This window comes from Ptychodera flava, chromosome 13 (genome assembly GCF_041260155.1).
Source record: "Ptychodera flava strain L36383 chromosome 13, AS_Pfla_20210202, whole genome shotgun sequence".
NCBI lineage: Eukaryota > Metazoa > Hemichordata > Enteropneusta > Ptychoderidae > Ptychodera > Ptychodera flava.
In genome coordinates, this window is record NC_091940.1 from 25,901,506 (window position 1) to 25,923,761 (window position 22,256).

Below are 22,256 nucleotides of genomic sequence, written 5' to 3' on the forward strand. Positions count from 1 at the left end.
TGATATGTTTCATTGGTCGTACCAGCTTAAACAACTACATTCCTTCGTGCTAAAAAGCAAACACCCACCAGCAGTTTTCAACACAGCAACAAGACAATGATAATATTGAAACAGCACTTTGGTCTCTATCAATTTCGAACTCATGTTCACATTTTCATAGTGAAGCTTCGAAGGTACTTCTAAATTAGTATGTTTCAATATAATCGTTATGGACAGATTTAGAAAAACACGTATTTATTTTCTCTATTTTTCTAAACGTTTACCATTCCAATATCTTCCCATGATCGTAGTAATCACTTCCAAATTTTTCATTTGAGTGTCTTTACTGTGTCAGAGTCGAACTGACGAAAATTCTTCGGAATTAAACAAATCATTCCATTTTTTCAAACCTTGGGCACTAACTATTAAATAAACATGTTGGTGACAAAAATTATGGTTTATGCTTAAACACTCCAATCGTTTGCAAATTGAGTAACTACCGAAAGGGGACGATATTTTTATTATTTTCAACAAGTATTGTGAGTTCGGCGAGTTTGACTGTAGTTTAGCAGGGTGAACTTGCGTTTTACCTTTACCAAGTGGACTTCCATTCAACACAAAACAAAACTGCGAAAGTCCATAACAGGAGTCATTACCATGATTGCATAAAAATATTTTCCGGAAGAGTGAATGCAACTTCATTAGCTGGTCAACGACATTATGCCTGAAAACGATGAGAAGAGCTCGGACACAAAAGGAATATCTCGAAATGTTACGTGAAGATCCTATTAGCCCATTTCTCTTATTCACTTTTTTTACTCTGTAAAGAAGGGCTCGATTTACTGATTTATTTACATCACATAAAATACGATGACCTCTCGGGACCTGAACATACAGTGTCGTAATTTGATGCGCAGGGTTAATTTCTCACTTCCCCCTGCACAGTAAGTGAGGCTACCCACAATTCCCCTTGATTTGTTCACTCAGACATTTTTTGCTAAAGGCTTTTTCAATTTTATCAGTTTCTCAACAATTTTTAACTTACAATTTAAGTTTAGGATTATTTGTTAAAACTATGTTCCAAAATTATTGATAATGTTTAAAATTCAAGAGTAAATTGAATGACAAGTCGATGTTTGGAGGTGCTAAAAATTGCACACTTGTCAAGATATAGTTATCAGCAACTAAGATGGTCTCATCATACCACCTGTCAGACATGCAAATTTCCTTTGTTACGAACATTAACAAAAAATCAATACCCTTTCTTTTGCCAACACAGATGCAACTTATTCCCTTAGTTTCCTTGAAAATATTGTGTATGGCTGTCAAAAATCTATGTCAACAAAATTACAAAATTGCTATCTCCTCCGCGGAAAAAGGGTTAATCTTCTCATTATTCACAGTGAGAAATCAGAAAATTATGATGATCAGAACTATGTTGCCAGAATTTTGAAATATGGACCGAGTTGTTCTGTGCACAGAAGAAATTTGCTTCAGTTCAGTGAGTGATCTCCGTGTGTACAGATAATGGAGAATTGTGGGTAGCCTCACTTACTGTGCCCCGTTTGTTCCTGCTGAAGGCAACTTCTTCAGTTTTCGACTTTAACGCACATTTATGCGTATATGGAGCCGGTTCAAATGACATATTCACCCACATATGTCGAAATGTGTTCCAAAACACTTAACATGCTTTGCTTATTGATGACTCAAAATAGTTTGAATATGACAAAACTTCGGTCGTGAATGGCCAGGCGGTTTTGTGGTTGCGTGACGTCACGCGTCCTCGGAGGGGGGCGTGGTGAGTACACAAAACACGTGTCTGCCGTCGGCACCCTGAACACATCTTCGGAGACACCTAATCGTTCGTGTCTGCTTTCCATCGTATTTAAAAGACTCTCTTTTAACTGGTATTTTTGTTCCGTCTCCGTTCCACTCTACGTTACTGTGAGTCAAGTAGTTCCGAGCAACCAACTTTGACATACCCTATTGTCAAGATCAACAGTCACGCTATTTGCTCACCAAGTCCCCGATCTCAAACACCGGCCACAAACCATGGAAGAGTCCTCGTGCATTCTGCGGTCTGTACTGGTTATGTTCCTGTTTTCCGTCGTCGGCATGGCTTCGGATTTCATCGGAGAGCAGAAATCCTTCGCGGTCACGACGGTCAGAAAGCCCGGCCGTCAGCAGCGAGACGCCTTGAAGGAACACCCATTCACCAAAAATGAACAGGACGAAATCGTTGAGAGACACAATGAGCTACGCAGACAAGTCGAACCACCGGCTTCGAATATGCAGCACATGGTTAGTCTTATTTAGATATATTATTCAAATTATTTATCGTTGTTTTTGAATCGTGTACCTTTCATGCACTTATAATTAGAGTGGACGTCAGTGAAGATTGGCAGTATCTTTATTGACAACCAAAAACGCATCGATAGTATGTCTGTTTGTTGAAAAGAAAGTGAACTCTCGTTCGTGTTTGACATGGACCAAATATTGACTGTCTGTTGTAACCACGACCTTGTTGCTATTCGTCATCTCCTGACATCCCCGAACTTTCTCCATGGAACTGACAGAAATAAATTTGCTTCCCACCCTGTCAAGCAGCAGTATGTTTGGCCGCTTGGATGGTTTAGAAGTTATTTTGGTTCCCTTACATTCGCTTAAAGAGTATATACGACATGTGGGTAACTGACTCACATCGTAAAGAAGACGATGGTGTTGACTGATTAACTGTCACTTTGGCCGTGCATAATCTGCCCTCTCACGGAGCCATGTGGCTGCAGTGTCGTAGCCCCGCAAATGCAACTCCCCTTGAATATTTTTTGTGTGGAGGAGGTCCTCCCCAACACAAGAATCTTCAAGGGGAGTTGCGGGGCTACGACACAGCAGCAAGGAGACCTGTAGGGGGAAGCCTTTCCATAGATGCTAACCTTACAATAATTATGAAGCACGAAGGCTATCTTCGACTGTAAAATAGTACAAACTTTCACAACAACAGCATACTTCAGATAAGGAAGGAAAACCACCGTGTCGTGCACCTAAAAGTGTTTCGTATAAAGTTTACATCTTTCGCTTTTTAATAAGGATATCACAATTGCTTGATCTCTTGAATTATGAGACGATAAAAACTTGAAGCATCGGTTCAAGCTATAAAATGACACAGCCGAGAGAAAATCCCGTGGCCTCAAAGGTCACCATCGTGTAGCGGTACTGTGATTTAGGTCGTGTGTAAATACATGTAACATGTGTAATGGTCTCATGGAGGGGAAATGAGTTGACTCTTCCATCTCGGCTTCAATACGAAATACTTCGCTTCCCGGTCAGCTTTGAAGATACGGATAGTCAGTGACAGTCATAGCTTCTCAGAATGTGATGTTTTTCACCAGCGTAAAGTTGGCGTCATACTCATACTCATCCTCAGCCTCAGGGGTCACGCGAAAATGAGGATGAGGATGACGCTACAGCGTCAGCTTCACCGGCGTCAGATCCGATTATTCCCGAATGCATCTGATGGAATAGTAAGTGTAAAAACGACTTTAAAAATGTGCTCCAAGTTTCATGTCACTGTAAATGTTAATCAAAACACAGTTGGGTTTGTATTTCATAATATTTAGTAAACTCTCTGCTTCTCACGATGTAGTTACAACGCAACATTCTTAGCCCTTAATTTCAACTTAAAGTTCAAAGGTGGCGTTGACTTTTCAGGCCTCAAGTCATAGTTCTACAAGTTAATTGTTTTATATATCCTCTGAATAATTAGGGCTTTCATATCGCATAGTGGTGATTTTACAAATTTCGGACCATGTATACCTTTTTGTACCAATTTTTGGAAATCTTAACGCAAGAGTTGAGAGGATACCAACAAACACATTCACGGATCCATGGACTGAAAATTACGAACATTTCCAAAAACTAGCCTGTATGAGATATTCTAATGATTAAAAATTACCTGCGAACCAGTTTTACCATTCAAAAGAAAGTTGAGAAAGAATGGAGTTGTTATTTTCTTAAGTTATGGGCGAATTTTATCATTTATCCATCATCGTGTAGCGTAACTTCGGCAATCTTCGGATACGACGCTGAAGCTGACGCTGAGCAGCGTCATTTTCAGCGTCAGCTAGAAAGGTCACCTGAGGCTGAGGATGAGGATGAGGATGACGCCAACTTTACGCTCGTGATGTTTTTCATGGAAGTGACCTTTCGCTCAAAAACATGGCCTTGCCGGTCATGACCTCGACGCGCTGTGTTATAGTGACTCCTCTTGTCATGAACTTTGATCTCGTACTGGAGCGCTCATAAACACGGACAACATATATTATGATAACGAAGATAATTACTTTGTCACAAGAGGTCTATTCTGCGTCCATATTCTGATTCAAGCAGACGACGGGAACGCATTCGCATCCGAGCGCCGGATGAGTAACATGCACTTTGACAGGCTCGTTTATAGACTCTCCACAGTCGCTGTGCCTTGTTTTGTGCGCGCCAAAGTTGGGCCTGCATTCGAAGGCGACGCTGTGCAGCTGTGAGCACGCGCTGCCAGACACAGATTCGCGTCGCGTCTCTGAAGTGCGCGCGCGTGTTCCAACTGACTGACAGGGAAAAACGCGGATCGCAGGGTCTCTGCCAGACTAGCTCGTTTACTGCCCTTCGCTGGCTGCAAAGTTGTCCTTAAAATGTCCCCAACGACCTCTTACACGGCTACGCTTCGCAGCCAGCAAGGGGCTATGAAAACGTCTAGTGCTGGGAGTGATCAGTATACAGTAACTGTAAGGAATTGTCACAGGGAACTTAGAAATCTGGTTGTTGTCCATATACAACTTGTTATTCGCCTACAAGTTTGGAAAACGAGAGCACTTATTTGTTGTCGTTATACTAGTGTTTCAATCACGTCGTTGTTCCAAAACATATAAAGAAACACATATAGATGAGATGTTTGAGTTCCTTGGTACTCAGAGCCGTGGAAAGTGGAGCCTAATTATAGTGATGCCCAATCACACATTTGCTATGACAGTGATATGATTGAAGAACAAAAAATAACAAGAAACAGTTAGTGTTTATCATGATGTTATCAGCAAATAACAAAAGTACTGTAAAAGGAAGGCAACCCGATTACTGGATTCCCCATGGCTCATGCAGTTACTGCACACGCGACATTCCGACCACATGTAGATGGTACTACAATACGGTACTGATAACCGATTTACAATAAACCACAGTTGCTTCGTGGGGTACATCGCCACAAACCTTTAGTACTTGTAATGGTTAAATTACCAGCCAGACCGCCTGCAGTTATATGTTCCGCAGTGCTTGTGCACCTTCGGGTAGGCGATGTTCATGCAGGGGAAAACTGTATTTAGGCATAATCAAAAACGTCAAAATGTCAGCGAGCAAAACAGAGATCGGCGTCATAGCTGCCATCCGAAACTCTACCGCACCGGTGCATGTCAAGTACTTCGTGCTCACCCAAGTTGGATGTATACAGTACCTGGGCCTGTCGTGGTTGTGCGATGCACTGCTGCTGCTCAGGTCTGGCTGCTGCTGTAGGACGAATTCTGACAAAGTTTGGTACTGTCAATAATACGCGGGCTCGTAAGCTTATAGTGAGGCCAGTGAGTGTAAAGTAAAAGTGTCGTTTCACAAGAACAAGTACTGTTTGACTTTCTGTAAAATTAGAATTACGTTTTCCAAGAGCATGTTTTCCAAACAACTCATCAACATGGGACGATGAGGACACATCCATATTAACCACTTTTCGTCACAGGTTTATTGGCAGCACGCATGATCGACATAGTATATGCGGGCGCACGTTCTGCTGCACATCTGGAGTTCAAGGAATGACGACGCGACCCCGTGGTACAGAGGAGGAGAGTCGAAGCATTTGGCATGCGCCTGTGCCGTACAACTCCCAAGTTGACTTTTATTGAACTTAGCGGTTTTAGTGAGTGATTACAAAAAAGGCCAAGCAAGTCCCTGAAGCGCAATCAAAGCAACGTATATCATACACAAATAGAAGATATTTCATGTTTTCGTTTACCAACATGCCCCCGTACCAGTCTCGATACGCGATAAAACAAACATGAATGAAATTCATCAGTTATGTTCGGAAACGCTTCACCGTGAAGATATCATTTCATCGACAAAATCGAAATTCTCTGATTGTAAACAAGTTCGGTTATTCAACTGGTTATACCATAGACCCTCGAAAGTCTATGGTGTCATTGGTGATGCTTGTATCTTGACTGAATTTCTGTCATAGACATTTCATGAAAGAAATTTCAATGACTGACTAAATATCGTTCAAGTAGAGTTCCGATGACAATCCTATTCGCTGATTCATTAGAAATAGAGAACACGATGACAGGCGATGATGAGGTTTTTGCCCTGGCATGACGTCACGCCTTTTCATTACTGATTTGACATCGCACATATAGTCGTCATGATGATGTGTCTTGATACATTGCAAGACTTCCTGTGCGAAACCTCAAGACCAAATTAAAACTATTTGAAACTGACATCCATACGTTTTTCCAATCACAACCTTCAATAACAACACGTGCCATTTTGAGAACAAATGAGAATTTTATATTTTCCTTTCAGGTCAAGGAAAAAGTCGTATGGTTCCGGTCACCCGACCGACCAAAACTTTTACCCGCCTACACTATTTTTGAACCCATAAAAATATGTGAAATTTGGCGAAAAGTACCAATCCGACGTCATCTCTATATCACTAGTAATGGAATCTTTTGAAAAAAAAATCATCAAGAGTTATATTTTAGACAAAACGCAGAATATCTTAGATCCTTTGCAGTTTGCTTACAGAGCAGTGGAGGATGCCACTCTGACCCTCCTTAACCTTTTGAGTGTTGTAATCATCCCGCCAAAATTTCAATGTAACATTTTACCAATATTTAGGCCTATGAATTTTTCCGTAATGTTTTGATAATTTTGGACCAAATGGACGTATCATTTCAATGGCTACAATTTCTGACCAAAATTTTGGGGAAAATCTGAAGAAAATTGTCTAGATCTGAATAAAGTTGCAGGCTATGTTATGTTCTATAAAGACAGCAAAAGTTGACTTTGGCACTCAAATGGTTAACTTAATTTTTAAACAAATTGAAGGTAGCAAAACACATGCCCAGGTTCTATTTGTTGATTTTTCATCCGCATTCAATACTATTCAACCGCATATCTTAACTGGTAAATTATTATTTCATTTAAACATTCATTCCAAGGTTGTTGGTTTGGTTTTGGATTTTTTTTAAGTTAATGGCACTTTTTCTGATGTTTGTATGTCATCTACTGGCTCACCCCAAGGTTGTGTACTGTCACCACTTCCTGTATATTTTGTATACTGATGGTTTTGCGAAGTGGGGTAAAAGTTCTTTCCTCAAACTTACATTGCTAGGACCAATGATATGTGTATAGATTTTAGGAGAGATGCACCACAACTTGATGTAACGATTGTAAACGGTCAAGAAGTGGAATTTTTGTGGAGAAATACAAATAACTGGGTTCTATGTTGGACAATAAGTTGCGTTTAAGTAAATGTCAACAGTGTTTGTTCTTCTTAAGGAAGTTGAATTTTTTCAAAGTTGACAGAAGGATGCTGGTGGGTTTTTTTACAGATCATGTATTGAAACTGTCTGACGTTTTTCACTCATTTGCAGGTTTGGAAACCTTACTGTACAGTGCAAGAACAAAGTTGGCAGAATAGTTAACATTATCAGAGCACCTTAAACCAGTCTCACTACATTGTACAAACAAGTTTTAAACAAAGTCTATTCTATAGTCAGAAACCATCACCACCCAATTTACCAGGAATTTAATATTTTACCATCTCGTCGGCGTTATAGGGTCCCAAAAACTACAACAAACAGATTGAAACATCCGTTCATTCCCACTGCAATTTTAGTACTGAACCAAAAGAGAAACGACTAGTCATCTTTGTTTTTAATGTGTTGTATCGACTACTGGTTTTTATTAGTGTTTTTAAAGTGATAGTGCTTTTAGCTATTCAGCCCCCTTTGTTTTAATATCGTTCTCTATACATCTATACGATCCCACTTTTTGTGTATGTGATGTTTCTAGTGATACTCTTAAAAGTGTTATATAGTTTTCGCTGCCTTTTCTGTTTTTATGTATATATTTTGTAACTTTTTAACCTGACCGCTATCTTACGAAGAATTGCCGACATTTTTGGAGTAATAAAGAGCTATTGTATTGTATTGTATTGTATTGTATTGTATTGTATTGTATTGTATTGTATTGTATTGTATTGTATTGTATTGTATTGTATTGTATTGTATTGTATATCATTGATAAACATACAAACTGTGAGACCTATAACGTGTACGTGATTTCATTCAGCAATGCTTATAGAGACGTACGAAAAATATCTTTAGCCACTTTTAAGCAACAAACGGAATTTCGAACAAAGTTTAAGGAAAATTAACAAGGTCGTTTACAAAAGTTCGTTAATGCAGAGAGTTTGTTACTTGACGATATCCACAAAACTTTAATAACTGTCAGCATTCACACTTCCAGTTACCCTGTGCTTTGTTTCAGTTCTGGCATGACGAATTGGCACACATGGCCCAAACGTGGGCAGAAAGCTGCGTTTGGGAACACGGGCAACCAGACCATGATTTGGAAGAATACGGTCACGTTGGACAAAACATGTGGAGAGGCAGGCACGACAGGTGAGGACTGATATTGCTCAAGAATCTTTCAGTAATGCCGGTACATTCACGGCTTCAGGTTCATCTTCGAGGTCACAGTCAAGATTTGTCAACATAACTTTATTCATTCCTTCAGTCACTCATTCATTCATTCATTCACCCATCCATCCATTCATCCATCAAATCACTCACTCACTCACTCACCCATTCATTCATTCATTCATTCATTCATTCATTCATTCATTCATTCATTCATTCATTCATTCATTCATTCATTCATTCATTCATTCATTCATTCATTCATTCATATTGATACTGGATAGCTCCCATAGTAATGAAGACTTATTTCCAGAAAGGACAAGTAAGAATATAGAAATTAAAAAAATATATATATATATAAGTTTAAAAGATACAAAAATAGCGAATGTATATACCAAACACAACAAATTAAAGAATTAAAACTGCAAACATAAGTTACCGGAAGAAATAGGCAAATGAAAACAAACAACAGCGGATGGCGTACACATCTCTGACGCTTGGCATATTAAGGCAAAATGAAACTTCCTGAGTAAAGCCTTAAAATGGGGTAATCTACTCGACTCTGTAAAATTTGCAGATCAACTATTACTGACATCCCCTGCAAGATTTATTGTAATAATTTGATCAGTTGCAGCTTGTTTCATTTCGTCATAATTCCATAAATGTGTTCAAACGCGATTTGAATTATGGGTAACTGCACGCGTCGGAGAAAACGAAGTCTTTGCTTTAGCATTAGTGTTTCCTTCTTTTGCTGAGTACTAGTATTTTACATCGATACGAAAATCATGACGTCATATTGGTTGTTGAAACCGTTTTTCCATAAGCTGTAATATTTACTAGACTTTACGTCTTGCAAGATCTAAGAATAGTTGCGATCGTGTTTTTCAGAGTCAATTGACACTCAAGAAATGATGATCTTCTGCAAGACAGTTTCATCTGTTTTGCATAACAATAGCCATCATTGTCTTTACATTATCTTGTTGTGCAGGGTTGTAAATGCCGTCAACTCCTGGTATAATGAATATAGGTTTTACGACTTCGAACGTCATGACTGCACCGAAGGCAAGCAGTGCGGTCACTACATACAGGTAGGACTCTCTATACCTCTATCACCGCATTCTTCTTTGCTCTATAATATCTAATGTTCTGTCTTACTGAGTGATAAGTTAGAGATATCTCTCATATGTACTTCATTGCCCGACGAATTATCATTGATGCTGAGAGAACTTTGCGAATATTTATGGGTATTTAGGGGTTTCATCCTATCGTGTGAGTCAGCAGTGTCTATACTAGTCTGTACCATTGTAGAAACATTGGAATCGATATCAAAGGGTTGGCACTTGCATATCGGTACTTGCATTGTACAGGAAGCCCACGATGCTCCTCTCTGTGGAGGGACAAGGCTCAGGCTCACAGTCGCTCGTGCTAATTGCCAAGAAATCGTACCTTTTCGGCACATTGAAATGTCAGAGTACTGTTGCAAATCAGTGACAGAAACAAACATATGGATGAAAAATTTACGTGACCATGCATCACTATAAGAGCTCTATGTTCGAAAATATGTGAGAGAGAGAGAGAGAGAGAGAGAGAGAGAGAGAGAGAGAGAGAGAGATTTGTTAAACGCTAACAAAGGAGAAGCCTGTCATATTTTCACGAAACAGCGTGTCCTCTTTGGCAGTAACAACCATTAAAATGCAGTAGATGATCAGGAAGTGTCATTATAAACCTTCTACTCGACAGTGAATCAACGTACGATTTATCCTGATATTTTTTGGAGGGGATTTCGCTCTCATCGTCACGTTGATTTGATCGATCTACAAATCAGATGAGCGGTATCAGGGCAGTAGGAAACGAATAGAGGGAGTGCGATCGTGAAGACACTAAAACTTCATTTAAGGCCGCGTTCAAAAAAAATGGTGAGGGGGGGGGGCTGGAGGAATCGCGATTGAAATCTTATTTTTTTTCAGATCCCCCCCTCAATACCCTCAAAATTTTCAAGTCCCCCCCTCAATACCCTCAAAAATTTTCAAGTCCCCCCCCAAATTACCATATAGCCGCATATTTATTAGGAATGCACGCAGAGTAAAAAAAACATATAATGTGTCGTTCTGCACGCAAATGTTCAACACTATCTCTGTATATCAGCAGGTTGTAGAGCCATATACCCAGGGCAAGTTCTTAAATTGAATCATTTTTAAATGCATCAGTGAACTTTTTGGATTTCTCAGTCTAAGCCGACTTAAGTTTATCCAACTCTGGCCAGTTCAATGGCACCAGCTGAAAAGCACACAAAATGACAATCATGAGAGAGTATGAAAATTGTGTATTCCTAGCTACGTTTAACCAAATTGTGAAAAAATGAGCACAGTGACCTACCAAAATTTTTTTTTCAAAAGTACAATACATGTACAACTTAGTAGACTTGGTTCAAGTCGGTGAATTAAAAAAAAAATAAAATCATTTATAATAGTTTCTCTTGTGTCTCTCCTATTTCGTACAAACCTATCCGGAATTTGGCAGCTCACGCCAGGTTTTCCCAGCTATTGAATGCGTCGAGTTTGAGTCTGCGCAGTAGTGAGTTAGTTTCTGCCGGATTCACCTGTGATTCCGGGTGAAACTCTGCTGTATAGCGGTCACTCCACTCATCGCGTTCACCCCACTCATCGCGTCCACTCACGCGCGCGTTTCACATGAAAGCAGAATACAAATCATTGCGTTCACTCCACTCAAACATTCACAAATCACAGACTTGAATCAAGTCTAACAACTTAGATGCCACTTGTAAAATGTTTTACAAAATTGACAATACCGGAAGGTTAAAATATTCCATGAAAATAATGTTTTAATCTCAGAAATTTTGGGTGTAATAATGGCAAATTTGATAAAAATAAAAGATTCCATTTAGTCACACATTTTCCATTTAAATTAGAGTCTTTACTGTTCAAAGTTTTACTTTTGTGTTATTGGTACAATGAGATGTGAAAATTTCATTCACTGCATGAACTTGAAATGAATGGTTTTATATATTGATTTTAAGTGATTTTAGAAAAACTGACTTTTCATCGTACATTTGTATAAGATCAATTATGGTGACCCCATCTTTTTTCTCTAATATTTGATTGTTCTCATATGCCAGAATTCAAAAATCCATGGTAACTGTTAGTCCCTAGTCTTCTATGTGTTGCTCTCTGGCTGGATCTTGTGTACAAGTAGATGTATGTTTCACTGTCAATTGAGTGTCCTATGACTGAAACTCTTCTTAAACTACATCAGAGTCATATTTAGACAAACAGGCTTTGTTGACAAACTGAATATTGTGTTTTTCAGCATGCTGTAGAGAGACACCAAGAAACTGTGTTTGATACATTGCATAGAAATATTGAAAAATTATCAACAGTTGTAGCTCCTGCCCCATTACAAGGCCAACTTGTTCCACGAAAATTTAATGGCATTCATACATTTTAGACTTTTTGAGATTAAGACATAAAATACTACAAAACGGTTCTAGATTTTGTTTAATTATTACTAACATTAGAACCATTGGACGACATCAAAATGTTGGGAGTCAAAATATTTTCAGGTCCCCCCTATAGGCAGAGCAAAACTTTCAAGTCCCCCCCTCGACTACCCCAAAAATTTCGAATCCCCCCCTGAATTCCTCCAGCCCCCCCCTCACCATTTTTTTTGAACGCGGCCTAAACGTCATAGAAAGTTCGTTCATGTTAAATTATAAGTCAAACTATTGGCGCCGTATTGTAATACAAATCTGTGAATAAACCCTTTTTTGTGCAAATGCGATGAAGTAGAGTTTCCTCGGGATTCACTCACGACAGTGCTAAGCCGGCCACTGAAAACTTACCTGTGCGCCAATGTCACGCGTTCATACAAGCCTGTGAAGACAGCCCGGCACACAATCTTGGCTAAAGCATTTCATACAAAGATATAACACTAAATTTGTAATGACTTCCTGTAATGACTTTATATCACAAAATCACCTACTTTAAACCGAGTCTAGATTATCTATAACTTGTTCTAATTATTCATATGTTGCCAGATTTTTTGATCGACCGAAGCAAGACAGCAGCACAATTAATCATCACAACCACAGACAACCTCGTCTGTGTAACAACAAACTATGTGACTGCACTGAATGTCCCAAACGATATGTGACGTTTTTCGCGTTTGATACTTCTGCAAAAGGGGAACAAGCATCCCAACGAAAACTATAAAAACCGAAAATAAATGATTGTATGAACTTGGCATTAATTTGCATATTACTTGAACCAGTTATGAATTCTCCGTTTACTTGCTGTAGCACAAGTCTGGTCAGATCTTCTCTCCGATCACGGGCCCTCCACAAAGGGACCGTGTTCCGATGTTAATATACAAACAGTGGGCAATTCTTCTTTGATTTCTCTTTAGGAAGTATGGTTTCGAACGAAACACGTCGGTTGCGGTTTCCACGACTGTGAAGACGAAGGATGGACTCTAATAGTATGCAACTACGGACCTCCGTAGGTGTCAATTTCTTTAGGTACCGTTCAGTTTTTACGGCCGGGGGGGGGGCCGGCAAAATCCAGGGGGGGTCATCATAATTTTGGAATCCGCAAAGGGGGGGTCATCGCTTTTTCACTGGTAGGAAAGGGGGGGGGGGGGGGGGTCACCACATTTTCAAAAACATAATACCAACAATAAAGTTCACTTTATGCCATGGCCATGATATACCCTCTTTACCGGCGGGCCGCCTTCGGCGGCCCACTACAATAAATATACATTATGTATTACCCATGACCCTCTTAACGGGCAGACGCCTTTGGCGACCCACTCCAATTAGGTTTACTTCATGCAATGGCCATGATTGACCCTCTTTACCGGCGGGCCGCCTCCGGCGGCCCACTACAATAAATTGACTTTATGTAATACCCACGGCAATCTTACCGTAAAATTCCCAATTGAAGCCGCGGCTTGTATTAGAAACATTTTTGAGGGACCCCTGGGATCACGCACTGAATAATGGTAATGGCCGCGCGCCTTCAGCGGCCCTGTCCAGTAAAGTCTACTTTATGCAATAGCCATGATCGACCCTCTTTACCGGCGTGCCACCTTTGGTGGCCCACTAGAATAAAGTTGACTTTACGTAATGGCCCATGACCCTCTTAACCGGAGGGCTGCCTTTGGCGAACCACTCCGATAAAGTTTACTTTATACAATGTCCATGGACATGAGTTGTCTATGGAAATGAAGTTTAAAAATTGCCTTACAGTCGTCCTAATTAACAGACGTTTCAATGGATGTGGCTGAGAAGTTTGTGCACTGGCATTGAATAAAGTGCGCCGCGTACCGGAGTTCAAATCCAAACCATGCGGGTAAATTTGACATATGGGTTTTGGTTATTTTTCAGGGGGGGGGGGGGTCATCAATTTTTTTCGTCTACCAAAGGGGGGGGGTCATCATTTTTTCCACAAAAAATGCAGGGGGGGGTCTATATTTTTTTGAACACCGGCGACAAGATTTTGCCGGCCCCCCCCCCCAGGCCGTAAAAACTGAACGCTCTTTTAGTGTGCAATATCGATATGAGTTAGACCGTCTCTCGAGGGAGCGTAGAGAGCGCCCTCGAGCGACGGATCTTTCAGTGTGCGATATCGGTTGTAATCTTGTGTTTTGTGAATGTATTGCACATTTCAAATATTTTATGACTTGCAAAATCGAAACTGATTGATCGATCTTTCCAGGGTCTTTCTAGACGTTGACGTTATGTTTGACGAAGTAGAACTTTCGATGCTTTTTCTAAGTTGAAACCTGTATGTACACAGCTGATGCATTTTACCACGGTCCCTGATTTTACAAGCCATTGCTGCTTGCTTAAGTTAAGGTAATCATGCCGTTTGTCAACTCTCCATCTTTGCAGCGGCAATTATAAAGGACAACAACCGTACAAAGTTGGCGTCGAATGTTCAGAATGTCCCGTGCCTAGTTGGTGCTATGAAGGACTCTGCAGTAAGTTATTATATTATCGCTAATTCCCAAATCAGAGGCTTAACTTTTCCTAGTCGTCTTTGTGTGTTTGCAAGGCGAAGTGTGTTATTAAATGTCATGTACCCATGGTGATCAACTATTCAACTCGTCTTTCGGACCGAGTGACACCACCATCACCAAGCATCATCGGTAAAGTAGGCTAGGAATACAGAATTGTTGCAGACCCCGACAGAACTTAATGGGACAGGCAATGTCGTTTACGGCACGTTTGTTGAGCTCGACCTTTGAAAATCATGCCAAGTACGTATTCGCCACAAATTTATACCACTCTGACGTATTTGCAAATCAAAAATATTACAGAAAACAAGACAAGATGTAGTACTGTACGATACAATTGAGTAATCTCTCTCTCTCTCTCTCTCTCTCTCTCTCTCTCTCTCTCTCTCTCTCTCTCTCAGTGCCTGACTGCAAAGATCTTCCTGGACGTGACTGTGGTAAGTGCGTGTGTTTCCGATAGCCAATGTGCTTCATCATCCACGGTACATGGAATCACAGACTCCATTATTGTACGAAACAGAAATCGAGTTCGTTAGGACTCATTTTGATGGCAACGTTTGAAATATGAGCTAATATGTAATATTACTGAGGTGATATTATCTGTTTGAGATACTTGCTATGAAAGTCTAATTACCACGGTTTAAAGGGATTCAGTCGTCGGAACTCAAAGGTCGTATACGACCAATGTAAACACTGTATCCAAAATCCGATGGTGATTGATGAAAGTTAAAATACGTCTGTCGTGATCGACATCGTATAATTTGAATGTTGCAGCTATGATGATGAGATGAATTAAGATATAGTGCACGACATACATTGTTTGTAAACAAGAAACTCGCACGGGCGCAGTTCCGACGACTATTTCTCTTTAAGTTGTTGTTTTTATTTGAGTTGCCCTTCTCTCGCTCTTCGTTTGACTTTGCGAGTCACTTGTAAATGAAGATTTACGTGTACCACATGATTAACACAAGGTTTTGCATTTTTCTTCTTATCATAGACTGCCTCATGAAGTGCGAACACTGTGGAATAAGACACAAAAATAACTGCACTTGCACATGCGAAACTGGATGGGCGGGTCCATATTGCTCTGGTAAGGAGGCCCACAGTGCCAATGATTGTCCCTTTTAGTTACTTTTTTAATATAATATATATTTCAAGATTCAGTAATACTTTTTCCAGAAGAAGAGCGCAAAGCGCTTTTGTTGACTTAGAAAAGATTTATTGTTAAAGGAAGGGGTTCGTTCCGTCTGCGGCTGTGCGTATGCGACCCATATAACCGGTCTATTGCTATGCACAACACATATCCCGACATCCCTTGTGTATATCCATGATTTTAAAATTGCGGCTATACCGAAAATGGTGACCGCGGCCGAAGGAGCTTCATGTCGTCGAATGGACGCAACAAAAGTTTGTTTGGCAAAGGTCTTTCAGTGATTAGGAATATGCAAAACTTGTGAACTATGAACATGCATCAAATGCTAAATTTGCTTCACATTTGCTTTACATTTTTACGGCCAATTTCTGGGAGGAGTTAAATGTTTGACAACAAAGTCGCATTGTCGCAGGCGGGACGACCCCTTATCACTGTCATGATGACTTTCACGGCGTCTTTACATGCATCATTTATCTCCTTCAGATAAGTGTGACAACACGGATAAACGTTGCCACAATGGCTGGTACCGTAATTGGTGTGACCGCTCATTCGTTCTCAATAAGTGTCCTAAAATGTGCGACAAGTGCGGTAAGCTTATCTGAGTTCATACTTGTTGAGTTTGCTATTCATGTTTTCATAGGGGGGGGGGGGGGGGGGGCAAACATTATAAGTCAGTAATTGTTGTCATTAAAATTCTGGCTATACAGTCTAAAAAGCTGAATGCTAGACGTGCTTGACACGTGTGATATCTCATTTCGGCGGCATTAGTCGGAATAGAATATGCAGTTGATCGGTTTTGAACTATCTTCGAGCGTTTAAACACATCATTCTAAAAATTATCAATACAGACTAATAATTGTCATTATAACAGATTACAAGGAAAAGTCCAATAAATTATCCATGCCATCATCAACAATGACATCATCGCCGTCATCATCCCAAGAGAGTACCAATGGAGATAACAATAATTCTAGTCCTGAGTAAAATTCTCACTACAGTGTCTTTTCTTCTATATCAGTGCTAAATTAAGACAGGTCTACAGCTTAAAGGTACACCATCACCGTAAATTTGCATATTCCATATATGGCTTAGCGTACTTCCCCGTAACACCTGTAACTGTCGGTCCTCCATATTTGATACGTCAAAGGACATGCAGACGACGCTGCTAAGTATGTCAGGGCTGGTCGTGTGGGGGCGATCTTTTTTAACAGCGGCCACCCGCGTAAAATCTGTGATTGGCTATTAAAAAACAGTTGACCGATTACCTTTAAACGGCGATGAGTTGAGTTAGTATTCCTTACAATAAGTTTAGAGGGTCAATAATAACTGTTGATAGATTAATCACTAGTGACATGATACCGTTACTAGATGTTTTGGTTGCAAAGTTGCATGCCGATGAAAATTCCTCTGTCTTCACCTCAAAACCTCCGTTCCTCTCACAGAATCCCTAGAAGATTACTCAAAACAAGAACAGTGTTGCGACGGTATGGAGTGCAAAAACGGCGGTTACCTTAATGCGGCGACGTGTACGTGCGAGTGTAACCACATGTACAGCGGAAAATACTGTGGCAAGTTTTTTTTAAACTTTACTTCTAACTTACCTACAAATAAGGAAAATATATCTGAAGAAATAAAAAAATAAAATAAAATGTTTCTCGTCCTTGGCTTGATTCCAAAAAAAATGACGCAGTCATGCGAAAAAATGGCCAAACCCTGTAAATTTTTTTGGAATTTAAAGATGGCTGCCATAAAGTAAAATGGCTGCCACTGAGAGAAACAAACCTGAGGAACATTTCAGAACATTTACTGAACATATGAACTGATCCATGACATGAATTCACATATAAATGTTATGTTCTGCTGGTTCCATTTTCGGGCTTTTTTTATTTAATAATTTTCATGGTTTTCTTTTCAAAACTTCAAAAAAAAGTCATGACGCGCATGTTTTCACATGCGTGCGATGACTGCAAACAAAACACTTGTTTTGGCCTAAGGACACTTTGGCTAGCTGTAACTGTTGCCAGGATTTTCAGTGTTTGGGTTCTATAAAGTAGAAAGTATTAGCTATGCAAAAATATCAATTTGTAATGTTATTACATTTCACATACAGGCCATACTAACAAATCAAACGTTACTCAAGTCTGCAGCATATTTTTTTAGTTGAGCAAAACTCTATTTCACGAACACAACAAATTACTGGAAAATACTGGCACGTCAAAGGTCAAATAGATTGGAACTTTAAGGTATATATGCGCCTCGAAAATGAAAGACTAAAACTTTAGTTCAAAATTTCCTTATGAAAATTTCAACCATTCTATTACCAACTCACAATAAAAATCGAGGACCGCCGTGCAAAGTTCGGTACTAGCGAAACCCAACATTTTGCTATTTAAAATGGCCACCATCCCTGTGTTAGCTCTAGTGGGGAAAGTAAATTGTAAATTTTTGAAAAACTAAGGTGGTGAAACTTTTTCTTTCTCCAAAGGCTTGAAAATGACCCCCCACACATAGAAAGACAAGAAAAGAATTGTAGAAATTTGAGTCCGAATATCTGTCCCCGAGGCGCGTCCTACCTCAACATTATAATGCAAACAGTATTGTTTGTTGCTCTTCGTGAATCAGTGAACGATACAGACTAAGACGGTCATCATTTTAAAGAATACGAAAGGTATAATTTTCCTCTTTTATCTACATGAATGAGGGGAAAAAACTGTTCTACTATTATCCTATGATATGAGCGATACCTGGAACTTTAATGTTTTGTTGTGTTTTTCAAACTTCCACAGAGATACTAGGCGCTTCAACCTCGTCAACCCAAGTGGCGTCAATAGTGATGGTTTTGGTCGCAGGTTTGTTGGCGTGGCAGTCTCGACTTTAAAGTAAAGCTTCACCTGGCTCTTCCAAGGAGGAGACACAACAAAGCGGACTTCTGCTGGTACCAAGATCACTGCTGTTCGTTACTAATCACAAGAATTGAAGTGCTGCAAAATTTACACAGAATGAGATTTTATTCGTCCAATAGTCGTAGAACTCTTACATCTCTATAGAAGCAAAACCAAATTAAACACACATGCAAAAGTTTGCTACAGTATGTTTGTTATCGGAATTACTGCTTCCAAAAAAATAGGTGCAAGTGTTTTGGATTTTATCCATACTTTTTTAGGTACTTCCCACCGCTTGATGAAGTAAATTATTGTATTCGAGTTGATTCCTGTATTAACATCATCTTGTTCATTTCCGAGAAAGGAGAGTGTTGCCATAAGTTATCAATCTGTATTTTACATAAAGTGTTTTGCCATATTGCAAAAACTTCACGTGTTATTGAAGTAAGTCAGACAACGCAAGTTTGCACAGTACCACAGACAGAAAAGGAGGCAAGTCAGCCATATTTATTCATACGTCATTTACGTCAGTAACTCTACACAACATTGGGGGCGCACTTTTCTTGCGTCGCCACTCAAATCAAACTGAATAATACAGGTAACCGATTTCCGCTAATTTCGAGTTGTCCGTCCCAGTGTCTTGTTTAGGTGGCGTTTTCTAGAATTCAAGTCTTGCTAGGACGCAAGATTTTCTTCGACTGTAAGCAAATATTTTGACATGTCCAGTGCTGGCGCACACATCTGTAGGTGAAGTAGATCATGATGTTACGGTGTATGGACAGAACAAAACTTAACTATTACCAGAAATCTGAACCACATGCGGTATCAGAGGAGTGCATGTATGCAGAAGCCTAGGGCTACTCCAGTTTCTCTACTAGTTTGCTTTTGCTAGGTTACTGTACAATTTTCAGTTGGAATAGTTAAGTACTTATTCTGGATATGGGGAATCTAATGTACATTCCGAGAGTTTACTTGTTTTAGTGCTCTCTCTCAAGCAAATATTACCGAAATTTTAAAACGAATATATTAAGTGTTCGGTTCGGTAGCATTAAGAGCCAGTGTGATAAAAATTGATAGACAGTGAAGAGATCTGAAATCTTTATTAAGGGTTACATGTAAAATCTGTAAAGAATACTTTTTATTCATAGAATTGGTGTTTCTTTTACTCTGAGTCTTACATAAGGTAGATATTTGTCAAAATTTCGTAGCTTCAAAATGCAATTGATTTTACATTTGCTATTGTTTTTACTTCTGACAAAGTTTTGAGATATTCTATGACGAACAATTCACATTAAATTTGTAATCATGTGTACAGTACCAACACTTGAATTACACGGTCGATACTCGATTGACTTCTTGCTATATTAAAACCGCATACTCTCCACTACACTATAGTTGTGGGACTTCTTCATAGAAACTACTTCCAAGAGATGCCACAATTTTATCTCCTAATCTGTTAATCCTAAATTATTGTAGAATCTATTTTCTTGACTTTTAGCGAGTCGTAAGATACTGCTGGACTTTGAAAAGCTCATACTCAGGTTTTGAAATTGTTGTCATGCATACCTATTTCAATAGTACCACACCATGACTCTTCGTCTGTAGATCAGTAAATGTTCTCCAGAGAAAACGAATCACTATCATGAAAAAACGAAATGCTCAAAATAATGTTCCTAATAACACCCTGAAGGATTCAGAAGGAAACAGAACGTTCAATGTTCGCCTGCGGCTAGTCTCATGTGTATGCCTTGTATTGTTACATCTTTTAAACGCTTGAACGTTCGAAGCTCAAGGCTGACAATGGTAGACCCCAAAGGTAGCCTCGTTCCACTATAGTCCATATGCACGCACGGCCTCGAACCCGCCGCATTTAAACTGCGATAAAACAAGTATTATTGAGCACTGATTTTCTAGTAAGCTATTTGAACCTTTTACCGACATCTTATATGGACGTACTTCCGGTGGAATGAACGTATCCCTCATAGCTAGATCAAGTGCAAAATAAAAATTAATTTTTACGATCGTGTTATGATTTTAATTTAGAATTGTACCAAAAGAGAAAAATCAAAAGATGTATGTGTAGGAATTAACATACCGCCGATTTCGACAATTACGTTCTGATTCAGACTACACATCTCGTCACAAACAGGACGGATTGTTACCATTAATTGGTAAAATACGACATCCCACGTTGTTACAGGCTCTATGGTTACATTGGCGTAACATTTGCACACCAGAAGGGCACCTGAAAAGACAAGCTGACCGGAGAAACATTTCACTGATGTTATGAGTTCAGTTATGAAACTTAGAGACTTGCGCACTGATGAATTATTGAATGCCGAACGCAATTCACAATGAAACCTCGACAATCTGATTCTAGCAATCAGCATAATTGAACGACGAATTGAAAACAAACCCCGACATATCAGCGAGACAATTCAAGGTCAGGGTCGTTCATTTCCATAAATATCTTTTTGATGTCGTTATTCAAGAACGATCAGAAAATTAAGACACGTTGTGTAAATAGGCCAGGTATCGGTTGTTCAGTTTACGATTTTTGCTACCGAAGCGATTTAATCGCGGCCGATGAAATCCGATAGGCATTGAATAATTACCATAGGCGACCAGGCACAGTTTCTTTTATGTCAGGAGCGACCTTATTGAGATGTTAGTGTCCAAGATTCATTCACCGAATGACGCTTATCGTATCATTTCGTTGTCTGTACCTGTACCTTCATTAGTTACCAATGAAACTTCTAATTTGAAGTTTTCTGAATTAGTCACCAGTTTGTACAATGTGCCCGAAGTGATCGCTATTCGACGTGACGGTGACTTATTTTAAATGTAGAATTCTCAACATGTTCAGGTTTCTGAACGTGTAAATTTCTCGTTACTTTGCTTCAATAACATTATCCATCATGTGCGCACGCATTCTAGCATAACCGACATGATGTCTTGACACTATGTTATTCTCGGTCCTCTTAGAAAGTTACAATTTTGAATAAATTGTCTTAGACATGGTGTCAGAACACCATGTGCAGAAATTCACCTCGAATATGAGGTTGTGATCCGTGTAATTTCAGTGCAACTAGCAGATTGCTAGATCGCATAACCAATTGAAGATTACACAGACTCAATATATCGTTTTTATTTCCAAATCCAACCATGAATGTACATCTCATTTTTGTGCGTTAAGACGTGCGCAGGATTGCTGCGGGAGTGGCAGGGCTACGGATCCGCAGCAAGCGTTTACTATGCAATGTGGAGTGGGTACAAATGTACATAGGGCGCTTTAAATAAAATTCTTTGTTTGCCGTCCGCGTGCTGGTAGGTTTCATAGAAAATTAAGAAAACAGACACAATCTTAACGCTATTACAAATAAACATATTATTTTTCAAAAGAAACCTAACAAAAATGACCTTATGTTAATACACTTGCATTTTTTTGTCTGTGTTTGTTTTTACCTGGCTGGCTGATAGGTT

General features: G+C 39.5%; 1 protein-coding gene across 1 annotated transcript; it reads left to right on the forward strand.

The window, feature by feature from the left end:
- Positions 1-1,751: 1,751 nt before the first annotated feature.
- On the forward strand, positions 1,752-21,928 carry LOC139147980 (cysteine-rich venom protein natrin-1-like). Its single transcript, XM_070719237.1, has 10 exons — positions 1,752-2,280; positions 8,554-8,687; positions 9,694-9,793; positions 13,128-13,219; positions 14,614-14,702; positions 15,140-15,175; positions 15,736-15,828; positions 16,375-16,479; positions 17,334-17,459; positions 18,678-21,928. Exons 1-10 carry the CDS (start codon positions 2,032-2,034, stop codon positions 18,767-18,769), a joined length of 1,116 nt encoding a protein of 371 aa, XP_070575338.1. The 5' UTR covers positions 1,752-2,031; the 3' UTR covers positions 18,770-21,928.
- Positions 21,929-22,256: the final 328 nt, after the last annotated feature.